The sequence below is a fragment of the Sebastes fasciatus genome, chromosome 18, assembly GCF_043250625.1.
Source record: "Sebastes fasciatus isolate fSebFas1 chromosome 18, fSebFas1.pri, whole genome shotgun sequence".
NCBI lineage: Eukaryota > Metazoa > Chordata > Actinopteri > Perciformes > Sebastidae > Sebastes > Sebastes fasciatus.
The window spans coordinates 7,231,709-7,256,578 of NC_133812.1; the positions used below are offsets into that span (position 1 = coordinate 7,231,709).

Sequence of the window (24,870 nt, forward strand, 5' to 3'; positions counted from 1 at the left end):
TGTCTGGAGGCTAACACTTGATGCATGAAACATTCTGTCAAACAAACATGTCTCACCCCTCCCAACTTCCAACGTGAGAGAAAGGTGTTCATCCACATCCCAGAAATGCTTTTTCACCTGCACCATTCAAGATGCAGATGTGTGGTCTGCTGTGCAGCTTCTTCGTGGCCCCGATGATACTGAGCAGCATCTATCGTGTGGATGGATGCGACTTTGCTCATTCCATTTGCGGGGCCCAGGCTCCTGGGGACGTTCTGGTAGGTATAATGTTACCATGTCATCGTAAAGTGGAGTTTCTTCATGAGCGGACGAGACCTGAAAGCTTCCAATGCTCAGAGTGAGTATCAGAACGGATATATTTGCTGGTATTCATATATGTGTCAGGAAGTATATCTTTCATTTTAAAGGAACAGTGTGTAACATTTAGGGGGATCTCTTAGCAGAAATAGAAAAGAATATTAATGTATGTTTTAAGTATGGTTTCTTTAGTGTATAATCACCTAAAAATAATAATCGTTGAGTTTTTTTTACCTTAGAACAGGGGTCTGCAACCTGCGGCCCCGGAGCCACCTGCGTCTCTTTAGCCCCTCTCCAGTGGCTCCCTGTGGATTTTTAAAAATGGAAATGAATAACTGTTTTTTGTTTACATTTTCATTTTTATTCATCATTGTTGTAGGTCTATGGTACGACGGTACGACAGAGTATTAGGGCCACATTGAGGAAAAAAAATAAATCTGAGATTACGAGAATAAAGTCATAGGTTTACGAGAAAAAAAGTCGTAATGTTATGAGAATAAAGTCATAATATAATGAGAATAAAGTCATAATGGTATGAGAATAAATTTATAAATTTAAGAGAAAAAAGTTGTAGTATTATGAGAATAAAATCATATTATAAAGTAGTAATTTTATCTGTTATTTTCTTTTTTCTCGTAAAGTTATGACTTTATTCTCGTAATATTACAACTTTTTTTCTCGTAAAGTTATGACTTTATTTTCGTAATATTACAACTTTTTTGTCGAAATATTATGACTTTATTCTGAAAATCTCAGATTTTTTTTCCCTCAATGTGGCCCTAATACTCCATAGTACATTTGCACTTTGGCCCTCACTGCATTAGACTTATATACTATATACTTAGACTATAAACTCTGTTACCTTCATCACAATGCTCAAATGTTTTGCGGCTACAGACAGATTTTTATCTTTTTCTTTGTCTTAAATGGCTCTTTTGATAGTAAAGGTTGCCGTCCCCTGCCTTAGAATGAGCTTTTTATATCTATAAGAGCGGGTCCTCTTCATGGGGCCGGCAGCCATGTTCTACGGTAGCCCAGCACGGACAAACCAAACACAATGACCAACAACACGTTGTTGGTTTCACACAGTCTCCTGTATGAAAGCACCGTGTTTATTCGACCAATCCACCACCCCTCCCACCCACCCTTCGTGTTTTTTTTGCTCTTTAAACTACGTCACCACATTCCCTGATCATTTTCTCTGAGCATTTCATATTGACAAGGCCGGGTTGACAATGTAGTTGAAAGCCTGGAGCGTGTCACACAGACGCTAAAGGGTGCCTTGTGCCTTCGGTATCACACGCCGAGGTGACGAGTGTTGATTCCCTGGGAATGAGAACAGGCTCAGGACACGGAAGAAGTTTCAGTTGGTTGCAATCTGCAACCTCACCGCTAGATGCCGCCAAATCCTACACACTGCTCCTTTAAGTCTGGGGGTGTCTTTTTCCATCTTTCTTCAGTGCTGTGATCCTGGAGATTCTAAATCAATAATTTCTCATCAGGAAGTTCAGCTGGAGGTTTCTTCTGAAGACTTCCTCTATGAGCTGAAACACCTCTAACCAAAGTGCCTTTAAAGATTTACATGTATAAAAACGTGTTGACAACTTGCTTTTTTTTTTTCCCTTATGCGCAGAGAATTTAATGTTTTTCTACACGGCCTATTTTCAGTTTTCATCTGGAGTCATTTATGAGATCCTTGGCTGCAATACACGAAATCGAGGCGATAAATGCAGCTGGCTTCCTCCCAGGAGTGCGTCTTGGATATGTGATGTGTGACACATGCTCCTGGGCAAGCAAGGCATTGAAAAATGTGGGCCACATGCTCGCAGTCAACGGGTCTCTGAGTGTGAAGTGCGACTACACTGACTTCAGGCCCAGAGTCAAGATCATTTTAGGAGCTTTATATTCGGAGGTGTCCATAGCTGTGGCCAGACTGCTGAACGTGTACATGGTCCCTCTAGTAAGTCACAAATACTGTCTGATCAGCAAATTACATTTTACTGCCAAGTATTAAGTGAATTTATGTTCACTTTCTGACTTTCTGAGGGTGTTTCATGCCCTAGCTGCTCCGCTTGATTGTGGGCATTTAATGATGTAATAGTCGTGGAGGCTTTATTGTTTAAGCTGCATTTGTTGGGAAATATGTTTGGTTTCTTATAGGGAGTTGGATGATCAATTTGTATTTCAAGTCTATATGTTCAGTACAGGTCCAAAACATGTTTATATAGAAAGATTAGCACAGAGGGAAACGGCTAGCCTAGCTCCATCAAAGATGCCAACAGCTGTGCCCATGCACGCAGCACCTTAGAAGTCCTGATCTCATTGTGAATTTGCACACTTTTCTAACTGATAACAAAACAGATCATTTTAGATGTATTGGTGCATAGCTTGCTAGCTATTACATGTAAATAAGACAAATTTGGAACACTTGGAAAAAATATATTGAGTATTTTGGCAGAGGCTGGCTATCTGCCCCTATACTTTCAGTCTTTGTACTAGGTTAAGCACATCCTGGATCAACCCATAGAGATTAAATTGGTATGATTTTCTCATCCAACTCCTAGTAAGACCCCAAACAAGCATTTTTTTTAAAATCATAATTATAAGTTTGTAGTACTATTTGTAGAATTCTATATCAGGGTGCAGGGGTTAGCACTGTCGCCTCACAGCAAAAGGGTCGCGATTCAAATCTGGCTTGGATCAGCACCCGTGACCCAGAGGAGGATAAGTGGTTGTGGATTATGAATGAATGAATAATACTATATCAAATACTGTAATATTACTAATTGTACTAAGGATTAGAAAAAGAACCAAACGAACCACGGTTCAATTTGATTCGGACCGAGACCTCCTCTATTCGTCATTTGGTCCAGACTGTGTTGTCTCATCTGGACAAAATGATGTACATGTGAAAGGCCGCTGGAGATGTGGTCCTTACTTTTGTTGTTGAAATTCAAAATATAGTGTGCTTGGAGGAAATTTGGGTATTTGAGTGGACTTTTGGCTGCAAAACAAGTGTATATCACAATTTAAAATCATGCTTTTAATTTAAATGTAAGTTGAATGTTTGTGTACTTAAAATTATTTTTTGTATAATCTTATCCTATAATCAGCTTAGCAGCACATCATCTACACCAGAACTGAGTGATAAACTGCGCTACCCAGTTTTCATGCGCACTATTCCCAGTGATAAGCATCAAACCAAAGCGGTGGCCAAAATGATGCACCACTATGGCTGGAACTGGGTCGGGGTGGTGTATGGGGACGACGAATATGGCAGAGCCGCTTTCCAGAGCTTCCTCGGGGATGCTGAGGAAAATCATGTGTGCTTGGCCTTCCAGGAGGTGTTGCCTCATTACCTCGGTCATTCACACAGCATGGAACGCATCAAGCAAGTCGCCCAGCGGATCCGCTCTTCCGATGCCCAAGTGGTGCTGTTAATCCTTAAGGCGGAGTTGGTGGAGGTCCTCTTTAAGGAAATGATCAACACCGGCACATCGAGGACCTGGATTGCCAGTGATGCCTGGTCCAGGAGCAGGTCCCTTGCCCAAATGGATAATATCAACAAGGTTGGGGACATCTTGGGCTTTTACTTTGTTACAGGAAAGAGTGAATCATTTGATAAATATCTAAAGAATCTAACAGCAACCCCAGGAGGATACAACCACTTCATTGAAGAATACAAGAGCCTGAGATTCAACTGCACCCCAGAATGTTTCTCAAACAAACCCCCATCCTACTGCCCCACACCCTACCTCCTAAAAATGAAGTCGGGTGTTGCGTGCAATTTCAAGGATCCCCAAGAGCAAAATGATGATTATCTTGTAAAGTCTCTGGACACAAGTGAAGCCTTCCTCCACAAAGTAGCTGTGTGGGCCATAGCAAACACTCTGAAAAAGCTACTAAAGTGCAACAGTTCTTCATGCTCGGGAGAAATTAACTTCCCACCATGGAAGGTGAGAATCGGTATAATTTTCAGATGAGAACAGATTTCAATTTAAAAAAGTGTATCTTCCTTATAATTTAGGAATTATAATGTAATGTGCGTTTCTATCCCTTAAAATTGTCATGAATGTGAGAAATTGTATATTACATTGACCGATCTCTGCAAAAGGACCGTTTTAATTGGCAATGTATTCTTTGCTTTGCAGCTTCTTAAAGAACTGAAGAAAGTTGAGTTCGAGTTTGGCAACCACAATTTCTTCTTTGATGAAAATGGTGATTTTGGAAATTTTTATGATTTGATCAAATGGGAAAAGGATGGACAATACAGAAGATTTCAAAGTATTGGGAAATACCATACTGTCGATGACGAAATACAAGTCGATATGAAAGATTTCATCTGGCTTTCAACAGCCAATACCACGGTAAGACAACAGCGTAACAGTATCCACTCACAGGTTTGATTGTTGCAATAGTCAGTTCAGTCACTGTCTATGCGTCCTTACGCTGGGACCTAGTAGTGAATGAGTTGCCTATTAGGATATGCTATGTAAAAAGGATAAGTATAATAAGCTTTTGGGTCAACATTTTTTGTTTTTGTTTATTTTTTTCTATTTGATTTAATGCTTTATTGTTATTTATTTTTTATTGTATGCATTCCTTATGGAAAATTGTTAACAAGGACCAAAATAAGTTATTACTCCTACTTCTATATTTTACTACTACCCTAAACCCAGTACGTTTCAGCTCTTTATAAAGCTGAAAGTTTAGTGCAACAAAGCCTTTAGCTTAAACATGTGCAGGCTATCTCTCTATAGACTGTTCTCTTGTTTTGCTCCATCAGATCCCCGAGTCTAGATGCTCAGAGCGCTGTGCCCCCGGCTCAGTAAAGAGGATCTTGAACGTATCCTGCTGTTACACCTGCACCAGATGTGTGGAGGGGACCTACTCAGATGCCTGGGGTATGCCTTATTTACATACTGATTTTATGTTCAATTTAACTTTAAATGTAACCCAACACAGTATAGAGAATGGCCAATGCAATGCTACTGTAGAAACCCCCAGGCAATAGGCCTCAATTACTTGAGTGTTGACATCAATAGATTCACAAATTCAAGAGCGGGAGACGTGCAATTCAGTTCAACACTACCAAATTTATTGAATTAAAGGGGGGAAAAAAATGATGGAAATGGGTAACCTAAAAAAAAGGAGAGGGCAATCATAAATTAACAATATTTATTCAACAATAATAGATAGTTAAAACAGTTTATCCATAAAAATTCCAACTGACCCTGAATCTTTCCCTAAAAAGGTTAGATTTACCATATTACTCCTAAGATATGATATGAAATTAACAGATTTTCTGCAACCTACCTTTTCAGTATGGGGTTACAGAGCATCACTTTGGACGACTCAGGACGACTCAGGACACCGCTGCACTACAAATCTATAGACAGAGGAAGTGGTTAAACCCACTATAAAACGATAGAGCCATTTTTCCTTCCCAAAATCTCTCCCTTACCTGAACAAACCGTGTTGACCTGCCACACATCTACCAGGAAGTCAGACAAAGAGACTCTAATCACCCACACCTGACCTTATGAAGGCAGGAAGCTCCACTCAACCACACCTACAAGGGGCGATGCTCCCTGCCGAGAGGTGCTGGCCCTCACATAAAAAAAAAATATACCAACTTACGGGTGGTGCTGTGGCTGTGCCTGTAGGGCAGGCATCTATTAATGCTGTCCACATGAGGGTTTTTTTCAAAGAAAAACTTACAGGGGGCTTTTAAAGTACATTTTGTTTGTACCTAAATAAACCAGAATGGCCATATTTTGCCTAATATGTACCATCTTATTCAACAGATCTTGATAACTGCAAACGGTGTCCCAACGGAACTTGGGCTCTCAAGGGTTGGACTCAGTGCGAGCTGAGATCGGAGTCCTACCTGCATTGGAGCGACCCTCATCCCATCGCCATGATGGCAGCCGCAGCCTTTGGCATCTTGCTCTTGTTGGTTACCTTTATTATCTTCTTGGTGTACAGAGATTCCCCACCTATGAAAAGAGCTGAGGTGAGATTGTCCTGTGTGATGATGGCCGGTCTGTCAGTGAGCTTTGCGAGCGTGATAAGCTTCATGGGCCGGCCCAGCGTACATCTCTGCCGGGCCCGTCAAGTAACGTACGCCATGGGCTTCACTCTGTGTGTTTCCTGCATCCTAGTCAAGGCCTACCGTACATTCCTGGCTTTCCTTCCCTTCGGTCAGCTGATAAACAGGCAACTACACAAACTTTACCAACCACCCATAATCGTCATCACAATAACTTCTCTCCAGGGAATCATCTGTCTTCTCTGGCTGATCTTTGATTCTCCTGATCTTGATGGCACACCTCCATCCCCACAGAGCATGAGGAGACTAATCCAGTGTAGTGAAGGTGCCACATTCATAGGTTTTGGCGTGATGTTGAGCTACATAGCTCTGCTGGCATTGGCCGGCTTCCTCTTGGCCGTCAAAGGCAGAAAGGTCCCGCAGGAGTTCAGTGAAACAGGCTACATAATCTTTAGCATGCTGATGTACTTGTTTGTATGGGTGTGTTTTATCCCAGTCTATATCACCAACCATGAAGAAGGCACTCCTGTGCAGGCTTCAGCCATTCTAGTATCCAGCTACGGCATCATCTTCTGCCATTTTTTACCCAAGTGCCACAAAGTACTTTGGGGGGCAAAGTCAGATACGCTTGAGAGGATTCTGAAGAGATGGCGAGAGAAAGACATAGATATCCCTAGAGTGAATACACCCTCACAAAATAAAGACAGGCTTTCCGTATCAAGTACAGCAAGTACAGCAACTATATTGAGGAGCTCAGAGACACCGCGCGAGTTCAGCCCTACTGATTCAGAGCAGGTCATAGTGCCTACGTCCAATGACAGGATTCATACCTATCGTAGGCTAGGGTCAAAACGGACGAGACATAGAAGTATATCCCTCTAAAACTGGTTCCAGGAATATTTGATATGTACTACACTGAATTATATACACTTATTATACCATTTTCCTTTTCTAAAGCCAATCTGTTGTACGATCTTTGTGCTGTAAATCCATGTAAAGTTAAAATGAGTTACATGATTAAAGCCTAATTGGGTGTTTAGACCAAAAACAGTGTTAAAACAACGTGCGTTCTTTAAATGATTCTTTAAATTATTTAATATATTATTGTTAACAAGGCATCCAAAATCTCCCCACAGTTGAATCTCTACACACTCACAGAACTGTGAAGTGAGCAAAGAAGGTCATCTCACTCCGACCCCTCACGTCCTGCTCATCACCTCAGGGAGGTGCTACAGGCCACTGTCCTCTAATACTAAACACTTCACAAACAGACACTGAACTCCTCCCTCCTCACACACCACTGACATACATTATTACCATGATTGTGTGCTGCTGTCCATTTATGTATTTGTATTTATGTATCTGTCTGCAGAGAATAACATATTGTATTGAAAACAAATTCCACCGGCCTTGTTTGTTTGTTTAATTAACACTCTAATCTAAAATAATCTAATCTAATCTAATCTAATCTAATGCGAATCTCACAACAAAGAGAATAATAAAACACATCAGACTGTTCGGAGTGTGCAGTGTTTCTGTGTGATTTTTATCAGATGACGGATTTTAAAATACACATACGAAAAATACTCATTGGTGTGTAAGGGCCTTCAGCCTTCACAGAATTGGTTGAATACTTCCTTATAACAGCAATGATAGGAAGCCACCATTCTGTTATTTTAAAAGTCACAATGAAGCTATTGTGGCAGGGTCTTTCGGTTTCCGTTGGCCGACGGATGAACCGGTAAAAAAATAGAGATGTAATCAAGTGTTGCAATGCAGAAATGCATTGAGTTATCTTGAACCTAGATAGCAGATAGCATTTCTGATCTCAATCGTTTCACTTACACTGCGTTTGTTAAAGAATGTAAGATAAAGTATGTCAGCGACAATACCTGTATTATGTATTTGCTTATATTAAAAACCAAAAATATAATAAATAAAAAATAGAAAATAGATAAACTAATAATAATCTTCTGCTCGAAGGGTACAGCTATGCAGTGAGCTAAACACACTTCCTATGAGTTTGAATACAGTGAATTGCCTTCGAGGCTTTTACGACTTTATACCTAAGCAAGGTATTCTCGCAACAAAAATACTTAATTTGGGGACTTCGACAGCATCAAGCTCTTAATCCGGGTCACTATCATCACAGCATCATCACAGCATCGCATCGCATCATCATAGCATCGCATCGCATCACATCATCACAGCATCGCATTGCATCATCGCATCGCAGCGTCGGAAGTGATCCCATCGCTGCTGGCGTCGAATCTTGGGAATCGACCGGTCAGGTCAGGCATTCTCGAGGTTGCAGAGCACCTTCTTCTGCATGGTCCACCCCGAGGCACTGGAAACAGGCATCGTGAAGATCCACTCTGGCAATGAGGCCGTGGAATCGAAGGACACTGGCGAGGTTCTTGAAGCGGTGACTCCATCCGTGGAGATGAGCAGTCAGTGGGCAAATCGACAGCAAGGGACGCTGCCTTATATACTGTGGGTCCACAAGTATTCGGGTCAGCAGGTCTTGATTGGCCAGCTACATTTATGCACAATTCAATGGGCAAATGTGTGCACGTGATTGGAGCAGAGTATTACCTATAGAGTCCAGTAGAGGGTGGAGCATGTTTGAGTTAGAACCAGCAGCAGCCACTTAGACAAAACACAGAAACATTGTTCATGATATTAAATGATCATGATATAAAACTCCCCAAAAAATCCTTTAGAAGAAATAGAACAACGTGATAAAATTAAACAGTTAACACTCAGAATGAGCAAATTATAGATAGATTGTCAACATATAAGAAGAATGGATCCCGGAGGACACTGAGCAGACTTCAGGTGCCGCCAAAACAGATAGAACCTGAGCCACACAGCCATGGAGGAAGTCCTGGACGAAGAAGACTACACAAACACACAAGAGCAAAGCTCAAGCACACTATTAAGTATAATAAAAGTAATTAAAAGAGTATATTAAAAGAGAGTATATGAAAGTTAAAAGTACAATATTTCCCTTAGCATATACTAAAAATGCTTGAGTAAATTATCTCAAAAAGTAAAGTCTATTAAATGACAGCACGTAAAGCAGATGGCAGACCTGCAACAGTTTAAGCTCCTTGCACTCTGTTGACCAAGAGCTTGCCCAGTTCCTGTTACTACAATACACCTGGGCGTGGTTGGCGAGGATTACAGAGATGCTTTAAGACATTTAGTTGTTCTCTGGCTCTCTGAGATTCTATGATGCTCTGATTGCCCCTATCTGAGAGTGAGGATTTTTATAAACTTTGTTAATCCAGGAGAGAGTGAATGAGGCCCGTATAACATTCACACAGTTGCATTCAATGTCTGAAATCTATCTGTGAAACTTAAGTCACTGCCAAGAATAAGGACCACAGCCTTACAGTATATATTTAGCAGTGTGCCATGTCAGGGCTGTTTCTACAGCCTTAAAGCATGACGGACCATTCAAACATATAGAGTACTCCTCTCAGACCCAATCTAGCTGTAATTATTCAAACCACTTCCTTTCAGATGAGGGAAATCAAATATAAATGCAACAGGAGAGATTTCAGAGAGCAGTTCCAAAAGCACACTGGAGCACATGGATTTAAGGCAGTAAACTTTATTAAAGACTAACGTTTCGACGCCAACTATGTCTTCAGATCAGAGACTCACATCCACTTAAATAGCCTCCCCTAGTTGGGAACTGATTCAGCATAGGCTGGAAAAAATGGGGAGGGAACAATAGGCTGTGTGTAGGCAGGTTAACAATCATATATCATTTATAATATAATAATAAAAAGAGAGAAGTAAAAGTAAATATATAAATAGCAGTTTCAGTGACTACATCCATGCACATATATCAAAAGAAATTGTAATAATAGTGATAAATAACGACAAAGATAAATACATCCCTCATCTAAATATCAAAAAAGGTCTTAAATATCTTAAATGTGAGTGAGCTACAATCAGATTATCAATAGATAAAAGAGACCTACATGAAGGGATAAAGAATGTCCCTACCATAAATGATAATATCATCTCCTATTGAAAACAATAGTAAATAGCCTGTTTCAAGCAATGTGGTTAAGTAACGAGTAAGGCTTGGTTGGCATGGAAACGTTAGTCTTTAATAAAGTTTACTGCCTTAAATCCGTGTGCTCCAGTGTGCTTTGGAACTGATCTCTGAAGTCTCTCCTGTTACAAGATTGCCCTACTCTGTTATTATTCCTTGTGAGGCGGCTTTGACCGGCGTTTAACCTACCTTCTTCAATTATAAATGCAGGTTGTTTATCCTTGTTAAGCCTGTCAAGATTTTGTCATGCAAAACAACAATAGTTCAGTGTGCAGATGCACTTTATTTAAGCTGCTGGATCAATGTCAGTTGAGATGAAGGTTTTTGTGGATGATGAAGATGAAGATTTGGTTAGTCGAGTTTTGAACGGGGCATTTTAAGTCTAGTGAAATGATTATCTTTGGTCAAAGAGATTAAGTCAAGTGTGCCCAAATGACACGATGGTATGGCAACAAAAACCTGATAAGTGTGTGACTGGATCACTATCTTACTGTAGTTCCTATCTTCATGTTCTCGGAAAATCTTAAAACTCTTGGCACAGAACGAGAGGGCATTCACCGTAAAGATTACGAGTGAGTTTCCGCGTGTGTGTGCGTGTGAGAGAGAGAGAGAGAGAATAATATTAGGATGGCAATGACGCAACATAAAAAAAATAGCACTATATTTATTTATTTACAATAAAGTAAAGTATTATATACATCAAGGTAAGCTGGTGGACATTTCTGGCAATTAGTCTGCAAAAAAACAGAGTTGTTTATCTGTCAAGTGAACACAGCAGTAGCATGTAAACAGCACAGTGGATGAGGCTATAAACACCACCTGACAAACTTCACTCTGATTAACCTGATGAGCTTAAAGTCTTACATGTAAATGCCTGTATGTGTGTGTGTGTAGTGATGCACTTAACTTCCATCTGTGCGTGTTGAAGGAGAGAGAGGGAAGAAACCCCTCAATCCGTCTTATCCTCTCAGCTCCTTACCATCGCAAGCCTTGGTACATAGTCAGTTCACTAAACAGGTCGCAGGTGCCAGCTGCACTGTTTAACGGCATAGCGTAAAATAACTGAAGAAATATATGCAAACTAGCATGTGGAGGCTGGACTGTCGACTAAAGGACATTGTTGGAGGATTGTAGAAGACCTTGTCTAACCAACAACACGTATCCTTACCTATGGATTTACACTTTCGCTTTCACTTTTTCTCCTGACTGTTTCTTCGGAGGAGGAAGAGGTTTTTCAAGGTTTTCTTGAATCCCGTTTGAATGCAAAAATGGGCTGCTCTCCATCCAAAGGAAAGTTATTTTCAAAGCCAGAAGGCCCTGGACCTCAAAAGGTTCTGCTGGTTGAAGAAAGACAAGACGGACCTCAAAAGGCTCCGCTAGCTGAAGCGCCACAAGATGGTGATGATTCTCGACCTGAAGAGGAGAAAGGCCAATATTTAGAGGCCGACGAGAAAGAAAATGATGAACTACCTCTACCCATTGAAGAATTAACTACGAAAGAGACTTCATGGTGTCAGTTGGCCTCCGACACGACGGGTGCCCAAAATGCAGAGGACGTTGAAGAAACAGAGGTCAATGTGATGCCCCAAGAAGTAGTCCATGAGGTTGTACAAACAGATACGATTAAAAAGGTGGAGAAAAGAAAGAAAAATAAAGGCAAGAGAAGGTCTAACGAAAAGCAGAGAAGATCTTCTATTGTAAAGACAAAGTTGGACTTCGCGCCGCACATGGTGAGGGCTCACCAGGCAGCCTATGCCTTTCTGAACCCAAACATTTCAAAATATGAGGCCCTGTTGGGCCTGCTGGACCAGGCCGCCCAGACACAGCTGTCCCTCCAACCCACAATGTCTGCTTTCGTGTTGCGCTTTGAGGAAATCAACCAGGCTGTAGAAGAGATGGCTGAGGAGGGGGAGTTCATGTTGAAAGAGCATGGGGACTACATGGCCTTGCATTCTGGGATGATGGGCACAGATTTCATGCCAACTAAACCTAGGACTGACACAGCCAACCCCCCTAATCCACCTCCAGATCTATTAAAACAACTGCTCCAGCATTCAACAGAGAAAATGAGACTTGTGGGGGGCTCTGCCCAGGCACTGGGTGACACCACGCTGATGGAGGCAGTGGAGTATTTTTCTTCCGTCTCTGAACGGCTGGTTGAGAAGCTGCAGGCCAAGCAGGCAGCAGAGCACAGGTTGGCTCTAGTGCTGGCACGGGTGGAGCAGGCTGCCATGAGGAAGTCTAACCCTGAGGATTCGGCACTGCACAGTGAGGACAGCGGTATCGGGGGAGAAAATGAGAGTCTAACGGGATCCGAGAGGTCACGCCGCCACCGTGAGAGTGCTGGATCTGGAAGTTGCGGATCTGGAAGCAACATTTGCGATGATACCCTGCCCAGCAATTTACTCAACCTTGTAGGGTATCATAAAGATGATGAAGAGGACGAGGAAGAGGGCGATGATGACCATGAAGAGTATGAGGACGATGAAGGGGATGGGCCTGAAATGAAGAGGTCAAACTCTTCCCCACCAGATCCCAGTCAACCTTGTCTTGTCATGTCTGTAAATTACATGCAAGATCAGCAGCCTACAGTTAAACGACCCCTGACTGCTGTGACTGCAACCAAGTCGGAATACTCTTCATCCACCGACATAATGATGGAGCTACAAAAGATCCAGAAGAACTTGGATCAACGAATGAAAAAGATGGCTGAAATCAGAGGAAAGAAAGAGTTAGCAGGGCCTCATTATAACCTGTATAGAGCTGGACTAAGACGACATTCAGCAAGTGGATCAGCAGATGCTCAAAAAGGCCTCTTCAGAACAAGTCAATCACCTGGTCCCTTACCAAGGTTGGCACCTCAACCACCCAAGCACCAATCTGTCAGAGGGCTGATAAATACCTTCAGCCAAGGGGTTGATGGTAGACCAGGGCAGAGCCTTGCTAATATTCCACCTCATATCAGGAGGCCCAGGAAAAGTCAGTTATCTGACAGAGTAAATGGTAATGAGGGAGGATTAGTCATCAATGGCAACAATAACAACAACAGATGGCCTGAAGGTAGGGATGACTTGGATGAAGACAACCTACCACCTCCGCCCCCAGAGGTTATGATGGACGATTCCTTCCAGAGTACTGAGGACATACCAGGAAATAAGGAAGGGTCACGGGAGGATTTGGTTCTCCCAATAATAAACCAAAAGGCCGGAGTCTCCCAGCGCCTCAAGGCATCAGTGCAGAATGTGGAAGTGCTACCAAACCGAGCCAACATGGTGCCAAGATCTATCAGTTTCTTGCCTGTCAGGCAGGATGCTGTTATGGGAGCGCAAGAAGAAAATGACCTGGATCCAGAAATGGAGAGGGTTAAAAGTCTCTACCAAAAGGCACGTAAGATGATTCACCTGTGCAATGCAGGAGAATCTCCTGACAAGAGAGATAGTACAGAATTGAACGGCAGAGTACCTTCTCCCCTTCAAGCCAGAATGGGCCAGCGATGTGGAAGCACTGAATTCTACGAGGGTGAGATGTCCTCTTACAGCCTGCCTGTGACAGCACCGCCTGTCTCTAGAGTCCGCCTACCGCCATCTTGTCCTTCTGTGTGCCACAGATATCCACACCCTCCTGCGTACAGATCTCAGTCCGCCTCTAGGCCCTCATCTCGCCCAAGTTCTCCAAGAACAGTGACACGTGCCACAGATAACAACGAAGAAGAAATCATTCCGTCTGTGTCCTTTCGCGATGCCCGCTCAGTCTTCTGTCGAAAGGACTCTGAGACCTGCAGTTCCTCTGGAAGTTCAGTACTCCCCAAACTATCCCGAGGCCGGCTTCCCACAAGAGGAATAGACGACTCTACCCGTCGTACCCAATCAGAACAGAGGCCTTGTTTGACTTCCCATTCAGAGTTTTCCAAAGATGGCTGTTCAGCCACTACCCAGGCCAATGGGGAGTGAGCCTTTTACCACAAAATATAGGTATGTAATATCACAAAAGTTGTGGGTCCAGGTAAACCTTGCTGGTCTTTGTGGCTGCGATGCTTATACTTGGCAAAAGTGTGCATCAGTGTCAGTTAAAAATTGACTTGTCAAGTCGAGTTTTGAAGCAGCTATTAGATACTATTAAAAATGAAGAAGATATACATATTTTTGTGTATTCTTCTAAAACGTAACTATTTCATAGGCTTCCATATAGCTAAAGGTATATTACTCTCTAAAACTAAAACACAAAATTTGCAACTGAAGAATGGTTAGGTCCTTGTGATTAGGGTATTGTTAGTGTAATTAAATCACCCAATAACGTTAGCTTGAGCTCTGGTGTTTTGGTGCCATCTGTGTGGATTAAATCAGCTGCCTTTATTATTGTTTAAGTGAATGACGTCACAATCAGTACGTCTGACCATCTGCATTCCCAGCAGACACAAAAGAGATTTGGTACCACACAACTGCTTTACCTGTTTGTATGTGCTACCCCAGATGGCCTACTTTATTTGTAAAAATAATAGATAACCTACATTGTAACTTGTCTTTCCTAATCAAGTTTTATGGGAATTGTGGAATTGTGTCCAGTGGCCAGGCTAGGGCCACATGCGATATTAGGGTGCACCAAAAATTTTAAGCACAACTATTATTAAACCTCAGGGGGTAGAGTGGTCGTCCACTAATCTGAAGGTCGGTGGTTCGATCCCTGGCCCCTGCAGTCTACATGTCAAAGTTTCCTTGGGCAAGAACCCCAAATTGCTGAAAGTGTGTGTGTGAACATTTATTGTTCCAGTGAAACAGGTGGCACCTTGTATGGTTGCCTTTTCCACCAGTGTATAAATGTGAATGGGTGAATGTTTACTTGTGTTGTAAAGCTCTTTGAGTGGTCACAAAGACTAGAAAAGCACTGGCAGTCCATTTACCACCTTCATAGGTTGGGTTCTCCAAAAGATACAAATATAACAATAAACACAAGAATACTCATTCAGTGCAAACATATAACACTGGTATGAATAATTACAATTTTCCCCTCTCTGGGGATAGGGCTAGGGTTAGGTTAGGTTTATCGTAGCCTTTTATTCTTGTTTCCTTTGTTTATAACAGTTTAAATCTAGGATTTATATCCTTTTAGAGCTTTACTTCTGAAGAGATTAACAGTAGAGATTTAGTCACTCTGCTTTTATCACAAAGGGTTTGGACACCAAGGCAAGGCAGCTTTATTTGTAAAGCACATTTCAGGAACAGGGCAATTCAAAGTGCTTTACACAAACAATCAAGAACATTGCGACAAAGCGCAAAAGAACATTAAGACATAATTAAAACAGTCATAAAAAACGTTAAAGATTAGAAAATAAAAACAAGCTAAAAATAAAAGCTAGAATAGAAGCTAAAATAGAGTATAACACACAAGAGTAAAAGCTCTAGTGCAGTACATAAGATCATTATCTGGTTTAATAAAAGGCAGCAGCAAACAAGAACGTTTTAAGCTTTGATTTAAAAGAACTAAGAGTTGTAGCGGTCCTGCAGTTTTCTGGGAGCTTGTTCCAGATATTTGGGGCATAAAAACTGAACGCTGCTTCTGCATGTTTAGTTCTGACTCTGGGGACACTAAGCAGACCTGATCCAGATGACCTGAGAGGTCTGGATGGTTCATTACATAGCAGAAGATCAGAAATGTATTTTGGCCCAAAACCATTTAGTGCTTTGTAAACCAGCAGGAGCATTTTGAAATCAATTCTCTGAGAGACAGGGAGCCAGTGTAGAGACACTCAGAACTGGACTGATATGATCCACTTCCTTGGTCTTAGTGAGGACTCAAGCAGCAGCGTTCAAAAGCTTTTTCAAACCGTCTAAAATTCAAACATACAGTCACAGGGCCCAGTTGAATGTTACTAGTTCACCTCCTCCCTCTAGAGAAGCCACCTAGCCTAATCCAGATTGGATTAGCCCCCTTATTCCACTCTCCACCCATGCGGTCAGTTGAGCTCCTAGGCCTGCTATACCCCACATAATCCAATCACGCACTAAAACTCCTTTACCCCTCCTTTGCTGCTCTTCTACAGGCCGGACAGCCCTCTGATGACAGGAGACGACTCCCGGATGGATCCAAGTGCTGCTGTTACGACAGCGTAGAGCCCGGCTGTGATTGGTCAGGGTTTGCTAAAGTGAAACACGAGGTGGAAAGGGAATGGAAAAAAGGATTAAGGGATTTAGACCCTTTCTCTTTTCTTACCTTGTTCAGAGAGCGGGTGTTAGGTATATTTATAGAATAAATTTAAGCAGTTGTTAAGGGCCTGAAAATGTCTCTCTGATTGACTTCTGAAAACCTTTGTCTCTGTCAGTTTTTAGAGTGGCATACTTAATTTTAATCTATATGTTGAATCTATAATCTACGTTGAATTTGTTTGAAGTTAAAGAAACATGTAGACATTTTGTAATACCAGCCAATGGCACCCCCAAATGTCCTCTCCAAAAAGTACGCCTTTAATTTAAATAACAATCAAATGTACTTTTTGTATGTGTTCTATTTTGTGTTTGGACTATTTGTACTAGCTTCCCATCTGTGTTAACCACGTTTTCTACCTCAACTGTGTCCCAATAAAAGAGAAAAATCTGCCCAAAGCCGGCCTTATCATGTCTTCTCTAGAAAATGCTGTTTATGGGGCTATTATCCCCGCCCAGTGAATCATAAGAAACATGGTATATCAATGCCCTAACACTGGCTACTGGCTAGATGCCACATCCATGGACGGTGAACAGATCCACCTGAACTGTGAGCACCTCCTTCCTGGCACCAACAGGCAACACCTGCTGGTGTGCTACTCACAGAAACGGCTGGAAACTGTCCTACTTGACCTCAGCTTTCCGTCACCGCCCCCTGCTGCTGCCTCCTGATCTCCTCTACTTTTCCAGACGAGGCGCACATTCAGTGCATATAACATTAATAATTGATTCAATGAAATTCAAATAAATAAAATAAAATACATTTCTGTGTATCTCTTATCATTTTTGTTTTTCTGAAAAAATGGCTTCAGCCAATTTATTTGAAATGTATTATTTAATGTATGAAAATCCCAAAAATGAATACCACCCTTTTCGTAAGAATTCATGAGAACTGTTTTCTTCGGGTGATGTGTCCTATTTTTCCACATCAAATTGGAACAGCATTTTGCCGATATCTTTTAGTAGTTTGTTATCAAGTTGCAGAGCCAAAGCTGCATATGTCAGTCAGGAGATTCCCTCTGCCTTAGTAAGCAGCCTAATACTCTGCCTCTTAACAAGAGATCCCTTAAAGGGACTATTTGTAACTTTCAGAAATGCTTGTTAACAGCGACACCTGTGGTCGTTAAGTCAACGAAAGTCAGCGTCGGGCATCGCTCAAAACAGTGAGGTGACACACGTCAGCTAAAACTACAATATCACTCTATATTTCACCTGCTTGGCAGTAATGTTAGCTGACCAGACAAAGGTCTCTCCATGAATCAATGCTGATCCTAGTGTTGGCTTTTAGGCTGAAGCAGGAAAAGCGGGTCGGTCCCGGGGCTGAAGCAGGAAGAGAAACGTTATCGCCTCCCGACTGCTCCCGCAGGGAGACACCGGCACCCTGTCGGAGACGATAACGTTTGTCGCTGCAGAGCCCCGTCACTTCACAAGACACGGGAAACCTCTGTTGGTCTGGAGGAGCAAATGTCCACTGCACATTCACTAGATATTCTCAGAGATACTAACTCTTCTGCAGTGTGTAGTGTGCGCGCATGCACGTGTAGAGGTGGAGCGAGACAGCGAGAATGCGCGCGGTGTGTGAGTGAGGGCAAGCAGGCAGCAGAGGAGAGACTCCGGCCACACGCAAGCGCGCATATGCGGGCACGCATGGGATCCCGACCCGGTAGGAACAGTCCCTTTAAGAGCCATTGGTTTCATTTTATTTTATTTCTACCAGGTTTGTCTCTGAAACATAGCAATGTACTGCTAGCAACATTGCTCTGAAGGCCATAGCTGTACATACGTACTGTATAGAATCAAAGAAATGCAAGTTAGGAACGCTTTGAACTGTTTTTATCCTTTCTAAAGTTGTGTGCAGACTCCTTCAGTCCTCATCAAGTAACACAAGAGCAAAATGAATAAAAACAATAAAATGCTTGTATTAACTTTTATTTAAATGTTTTTTTTTCTTCTTTTGGACCCCCCAAATTATTCGTCCACAGGCCTGGTCAGGTTTGTTTTGACCATGTGTCCGTCTTTTTGTCCCCTCAGACCAGCCAGGTAGACCTTAGGTTTGGGCACGTTGCTCTCACCGTCTCTCTTGGTTTGACAGGCTTTTTCCTTGGACAGCCAGGTCTGACTGACGTTCTCCCGTCTCAGGTGGCTCAGATTGGTCTGCGTCGAGTGCGTCACTTTGGTCAAGAGATCGGCCTAGAATTACAGACATTCAAAAAAATATTGCTGCTTTTCTTTTACGCTTAATATGCAGTTCCTGGTGTATTGTGTGTTGTTTGATGCTAAGAGAACTTCACAGTGACTATGACTCATTCACATCTATAATTCGGACTCACCAGTTTGATAGCTTTTCTTCGCAGCTCCCACTCGTTCCACTCGTACGACTTGACGATGTTTGTCTCCACTGGGTGGATGTCTGTCTGTGTGCCGCTCTCGCACTTGATGATGGGCTTTACCAATAAACTCTCTCCTGGCTGAAGCTGCAAAAAAAACACAAGTTCGGATCAAGCTCCCAGTAATAGAGTCACAGCCACAAATATCAATTCTCAATGTTACCACCAGGTGTATTAATAAACTATATGAATAAATAAATAGAAACAACAAATAAACAAAGGAATGCATTTTCAAATCCTACATGTGATGGCTTTAATACAATGTATTCAGAGTGATATTTATTATTATAGGTGTCCAAACTATGGAAGTTGTGTTGTGTAAAGATGTGGCTCTGTAACTGATTCCTGTGCAGAAGTGAGAATACTCGACGTTGGAGAGGCTGCTAACCTCTGCGTAAGTACTGACGCAGGAATATTGTTGGTGGAGTTTGAGGAGCTGGATGAGTTCAGGGGAGCGCTTGGCTTTCTCGGCCACCTCTGCAATGAAGTCGTCCGGATTGGAGGCAAACTTTAAGGCAGCTTCTTTGGACCTAAAAACAAAGAGCTTCTCCTCGTGTTTAAGGACTCCAATTTGTGGATTACCTGCAACAGAAATGTCAAATATTCCAAACTGAGCAGGTTAGATTAAGGATGCTCATTGTGTGCCTTTAAACAGAATGTACTGTATATATTGAGAAAAAGATCGGAGGAAATAAATGGTATTACCATGACATATTACATATACGTGGATAAGAATTGGCAGATGTGTCTCATACACATTTGTCAATTCTGAAAGGATAACTTTGGTATTTTTCAACCTGGACCTTATTTTCCCATGTTTTTGTGTCTAAGTGACTAATGGGGACCGTGTGAGTGTGGCAGTGGTGACTTTGGGGGTTGTCGGTGGTGTTATAGCTGTGAACGTAGCTGTAGCAGACAGTGTGTGTACAGTTTACTTGCCGGTGAATAAATGCTACAAGGCTACAACTCCTCCGCTCAAGATGGGAGCCAACTTCCTGTATCTGTAACTCCGGCTCAGACTCTCTTAGGGAGGGCTCAGCAGGTGGACCAGCTCTTCTCCTTAAACTGAAAAGCCGCTCTTCTGAGTTTTGCTCAGCTTTTTAATTCATTATTAATATTTCTTTTAACCGTTTAACCGAAAATTCTTAATGTCGGTTAACAGTTAATTATTAACATCCCTAACCGGAATTTAGGGGTGAGCAGGGAGCTGAGCCTCAAGGTGAAGTTCAATTTTACCACTCAATCTAAGTCCAGCCCTCACCAATGAACTTTGGGTAATGACCGAAAATCCCAAATGAGTTTTCTTTGCAGTGTGGCTGTGTCAGCCTAAGAGATAAGATGAGGTGCGAGTAAAACCACAAGGAGACACCAGCGTAGACCCAGAAGACGCTGGAAGTATTATATAAATTATTTGGCCTTAACCCAGAAAGAGCCAAAAGACATGGCAGGGGAGACGCACATCTTGGCTCTCTCACTTAGCCTGCTGCCACCACAACCTGGATGTTCCAGATAAGCGACAAAAAACGGATGGACGGATGGAGATCAGGGAGGCTGTGGGATGCAGCCAGGAGGAGGCTATGACTGTTATGTATACGGAAAAAAACAAAAACATTATTTTTATAATTAGAAAAGGCACTACTTTTTGTTCACTGATACAATGGTCAGCAAACCTTATTAACAAGTGAAGTAGTACGTCAGCGGAGGGATACCTGTATGATTGAATTTGCACTTGAACAGCAAAAACACTTTGAATAGATACTCCATAGTTTGTTTGAAGCATGCTGAGGTCTCTACCCATCTGCCCAACCCTTCCTGATATCACATTGGTGTATCATGAGAAAGAGTACCTGGAAGTAGAAGCCCATCGCTGTTCACAAGCGTGTAGCCACAGACTCCATTATACTGTAGCGGCAGCTCATCAAAACTGGCTGTTGTTTCCGGCAGGAGCCACTCCTGTGTCTTCATCTCAGCTGGACCGATACGCTCATCTGAAAGGCATTATTAAAAAAATAAACCGCGTTCAAGCTTCTCCCCATAGTCCAGCTGTAAGTGTGTGGAACATGGACTTCATTAGTTTAGAGTCTGACATACTGTAACCGCTGCCATACCTGAGGACTCAGTCATTCGCTGTTTGTCTGTCTTCACCTCCGACTCCTCCAGCAGGCCGTCCAAATAGGCCTCGGAAAAAATGTTGGCCTGAGAGGCAACAAAGGGCTGCAGGTTGTGCATGATGTTATTGAGGATGTTCAGCAGCTCAGCCTCATCCTGAAGTCCACACCACAGCTTTGACAGGGACTTGAAGAGGGGCTGAAAGACAAGATGAGGAATGTCAAAAATGGGGCTGTAGAAATAACAAATAAAGGATTCCTTTAAGACATAATACAACAACACATAATAACAGCAGGGACCGAGACACTTACAAAAACCTTTGCGGTCGCTACAGCTGTCTTTGATTGCACGGTTTCCTTCAGCAGCTTCATCTGTGATGAGAACTCAGTCTGTAGGATTTCAACATGCTTGGCACATAAACATGCATCAGCCTGGTTGGTAAAGGGAAAACAACACATTTATCTTTTACCATACATTTCAAACATAAAACATGAATTCACCTGCTTGCATTTACTTAATAAGCTGCACAAATAGGTGCTCATAATGATATATAAATCCTCATTAAGATAACTATAGAAGTAAGCTACTAGAAAATACCACATTGACACAAACCCTCATTCTGTTTGACCTCACCAGTAACATTTTGAGGAAAACTTCATGCTGCCTTATGTTGTAGAGAGCCTGTTTGAGCAGGACAATGGGCACGTCACGTTCTCCAGGCTGACTGTCGGGGTCCGTTAGCTTCTCCAGCACGGCTGTGTATTTCCACGCCAAATTCTGTGACACACTCAGCTCGTTTTCTATGCTTTCACCGGTGACTGGAAGAGCTTCGTTAAGAATTGCGGGCACTGCGGAGAGAATGTAAAAGGAAGAACCATCATTACCAAATGCAGTATTGATCAGAGTGAAGAAGATGACTTCTAATTTAATTTAACATCTTCTACCCGGCGTAAAGCTGCACACAGTGCTGCAACACTGTCATTGTTATAGTTTCATTTTCACGCCCAGCGTCCACGTTGTGCAAATACAAATGTACCTGCGCCCACGGGCGTGTTGGTCTCAAAATGAGGTGGTCAGAGGCATTGTTTTGCTTTAATGTAAATATTCTGCAAAGCACCTTATCTGTCAAATCTGCTAATGTGTCATATCTTTTAAGAAAGACACATTACATTGTCTGTATTGTGACATGCTTTTTGTCTGGTGTAACGTACTTAGTTCATTGAGGTCGGTCTCCTCGCCTCCCTTCTTAATGGCTTTGTTGAAGAGTTGGATCCCTGTGACGATCATGGTGAGCTCATTGAGCTGCTCCTCCTTGTCCCTCTTTAAGAGCACCATGAAGGCTCCCAGTTCAGTCTGAGGGAAGATGCTCTGCAGGGCAGCTGGGACAAGAGAGGACGATGAGAACTTGAATTTACTAAACTGAAGTTAGTTTTTAATTGTGCAACAGAGCTCTGCTTAAATCTGGATTTACTCACTTTAAACCTAGTTTTTTGCTAAACTGTGATTAGAACTAATCTTAAATTAAATTAATCCTTGTTGGTGCAACCCAGCCTTATAGTTTCCCAGAAATTGAAAGTTGAAGTGAAACCTGTAGCCTCTTGCACAGGGATGACATCTGTAGTTGAACCCATGCTGGAGCGCAGCTGGATATAGGTGACGATTGTATGGTACAAAGCATCTAATTCCTCCCATGTTTTCACTCTGCTGTCAGTGATCTCCCTGCTCACTCCACTCAGCCTGGACTCCACCACCCGGTGGATTTCCTCAAGAAACTCACCTGCACAAACACCAGAAACTGCTTAGTCATCATATTCATATTATAATTTGATGGCTACATTGACTGCATTCATAATGACAATACATTTAATCAGTTTGGGTTTCATGCTAAAGAGAATTCTACACATCCCTTATTTTAGAAACAAAGGAAACATTGTTAACATTGTGATATGTCATGTCATACAGTAACACTTACGTCGTGAGGTGTAATTCATATCAAAATACACTTGCATTTTGATCGTGTCGAGGGACGGGCTGCACTTTTCCATTAGTTTATCCAGACACAGCTGTAAGACATGTTGCATTAGAAACAAACCAAGTGTGCTTTAGAGGGTCGGTATGCACACTGTGTGTTAATACCAGTATGCACACTATACCTGCAACATGGAGAAGGGTTGTAAACATCATATTTGGAAATCAAGTTTACAGTCAATATTTACAGCTGACTACGACCGCGTATCAGTGCCACATTGAGGGGAAAAAAATAAAATCTGAGATTTCGAGAATAAAGTCATAATTTTATAAAGTAGTAATTTTACGTTTTATTTTAAAGGTGAAATTGAGGAACGTGGAGCATCTTATGAAGTTATACTTTAGTTTAGGTTTCACAAAAAACTAAATTCTTCATCTTTTGGCACATCAGCACCACATTATCATCAGTATCAGGACCTTGAAAAGATTGTGCAAGAAACTGGGTTTATTCTGAAGACAGAACCACACGCCTGTTGGGGAAACTGCCTCTTCTGTGGAGGAGTAAATTACTTTTTTTTTAGTAAAGTTATGACTTTATCCTCGTAATATTATGACTTTTTTTCTCATAAAGTTATGACTTTATTCTCGTAATATTACAACTTTATTCTCGAAATTTGTCTTCAATATGGCCCTAATACTCCGTCATAGATAACTGAATAAATAGAACATGAAGAATTTAAATAATTAAACAACTTAAACAGATTTTATTTGGAGTGTCTTATAAAAGATATTCTAGTGGGGCTTTACCCTTGAACCTGACAATTTATTTGGGTTAAATAATGACTTTACCAACATAATTATATCAGTAGTAACTTAAAGAGCATCATATTTGTAGTCTAGCTCAGTCTGACAACATCAGAATAGTTTTCAATTTACTTCATGGTGGCATGGTTTCCTAAAGCATGAAGCAGGAAGAACTCCAGCAGGTTCAAACATCATACTTCACCTCTTCCAGTTTGTGGACGTCTTGTTTGGTCAGTGTTCGATCAACATTAAACCCATTTCTCGGGTCCAGAACAACAGCTTTCACCTGACAACATATAAAAAGAACAACTAGTTAGATAAAGAGCCTCATATAAAGCAGTAGGGAGCTTGGAGTCACCCATGGGTGCCAGGCTGAGATCAACAAGGATAGTAACGTTAGGACGTTATCTTGACCTCCTGACTCCAGTAGTATAGCTAGCTTATACTAACTACTGACCATGAAAGCCGCCAGAGTGTCGGACACCGCATGTCCTCTCCCCGCACACGCCCGCACGATGTCACCTATAATGTTCTTAATCACGCTTTCTGCCTGAGCTCGAGACATTTCTACCGATAGAAAGTAACTTTATCTGAACTACAGTTATAACCGGTTAACCTCACTACAGCTAACCGAGCTACATCCACTACAGCCTGTTGATCACTGGTTGCCATAGGAACCCTGAGGGATGCATTATGAGACAGTGTCCACTAGAGAGCAGGAGTGATGAACAGAAACACAACCTTCATCTCCATGTCCTACAGATAGCACTAAAATACTGCACACTGTGAAAGCTACAGCCTTGTGTGATGCATTTCATCTGTAAGGTCCAGATAAAACAACAAGATATTACATATAATACATTACAATACAAGAAGCACTATAAAAATTCATGATTAAAAGAGATTAAAATATATATATACTGTATACATATATTAAAGGTGCCATATTATAAAAAAGTGAGATTTTCATGTTTTTTTATTATA

General features: G+C 41.8%; 3 protein-coding genes across 7 annotated transcripts; 2 read left to right on the forward strand and 1 right to left on the reverse strand.

Annotated features, from left to right (window-relative positions):
• olfcb1 (olfactory receptor C family, b1) lies at positions 1-7,464 on the forward strand. Of its 5 annotated transcripts, none has more exons than XM_074615690.1 (6): positions 1-337; positions 1,966-2,257; positions 3,411-4,253; positions 4,449-4,664; positions 5,084-5,201; positions 6,105-7,349. In XM_074615690.1, exons 1-6 carry the CDS (start codon positions 132-134, stop codon positions 7,229-7,231), a joined length of 2,802 nt encoding a protein of 933 aa, XP_074471791.1. In that variant the 5' UTR covers positions 1-131; the 3' UTR covers positions 7,232-7,349. The 5 variants fall into 5 exon arrangements, with proteins under 5 accessions (XP_074471791.1, XP_074471795.1, XP_074471796.1 ...); XM_074615694.1 differs by lacking the exons at positions 1-337; positions 1,966-2,257 and adding exons at positions 2,392-2,504; positions 2,598-3,121 and having other exon boundaries at positions 3,171-4,253; positions 6,105-7,399; XM_074615695.1 differs by lacking the exons at positions 1-337; positions 1,966-2,257 and adding exons at positions 2,392-2,504; positions 2,606-3,121 and having other exon boundaries at positions 3,171-4,253; positions 6,105-7,359.
• Positions 7,465-11,374: 3,910 nt separating this feature from the next.
• pcare2 (photoreceptor cilium actin regulator 2) lies at positions 11,375-17,297 on the forward strand. Its single transcript, XM_074615621.1, has 2 exons — positions 11,375-14,392; positions 16,459-17,297. The coding sequence occupies exon 1, from the start codon at positions 11,690-11,692 to the stop codon at positions 14,369-14,371; it is 2,682 nt and encodes an 893-aa protein (XP_074471722.1). The 5' UTR covers positions 11,375-11,689; the 3' UTR covers positions 14,372-14,392; positions 16,459-17,297.
• Positions 17,298-18,534: 1,237 nt separating this feature from the next.
• Positions 18,535-24,562, reverse strand: cfap206 (cilia and flagella associated protein 206). The gene is made up of 12 exons (XM_074615039.1): positions 24,344-24,562; positions 24,089-24,172; positions 23,087-23,177; positions 22,703-22,891; positions 22,326-22,493; positions 21,748-21,962; positions 21,426-21,545; positions 21,114-21,312; positions 20,853-20,993; positions 19,394-19,587; positions 18,949-19,092; positions 18,535-18,808 (listed from the first exon to the last, which is right to left on the reverse strand). The coding sequence occupies exons 1-12, from the start codon at positions 24,449-24,451 to the stop codon at positions 18,587-18,589; spliced, it is 1,875 nt and encodes a 624-aa protein (XP_074471140.1). The 5' UTR covers positions 24,452-24,562; the 3' UTR covers positions 18,535-18,586.
• Between the last annotated feature and the right edge of the window lie 308 nt (positions 24,563-24,870).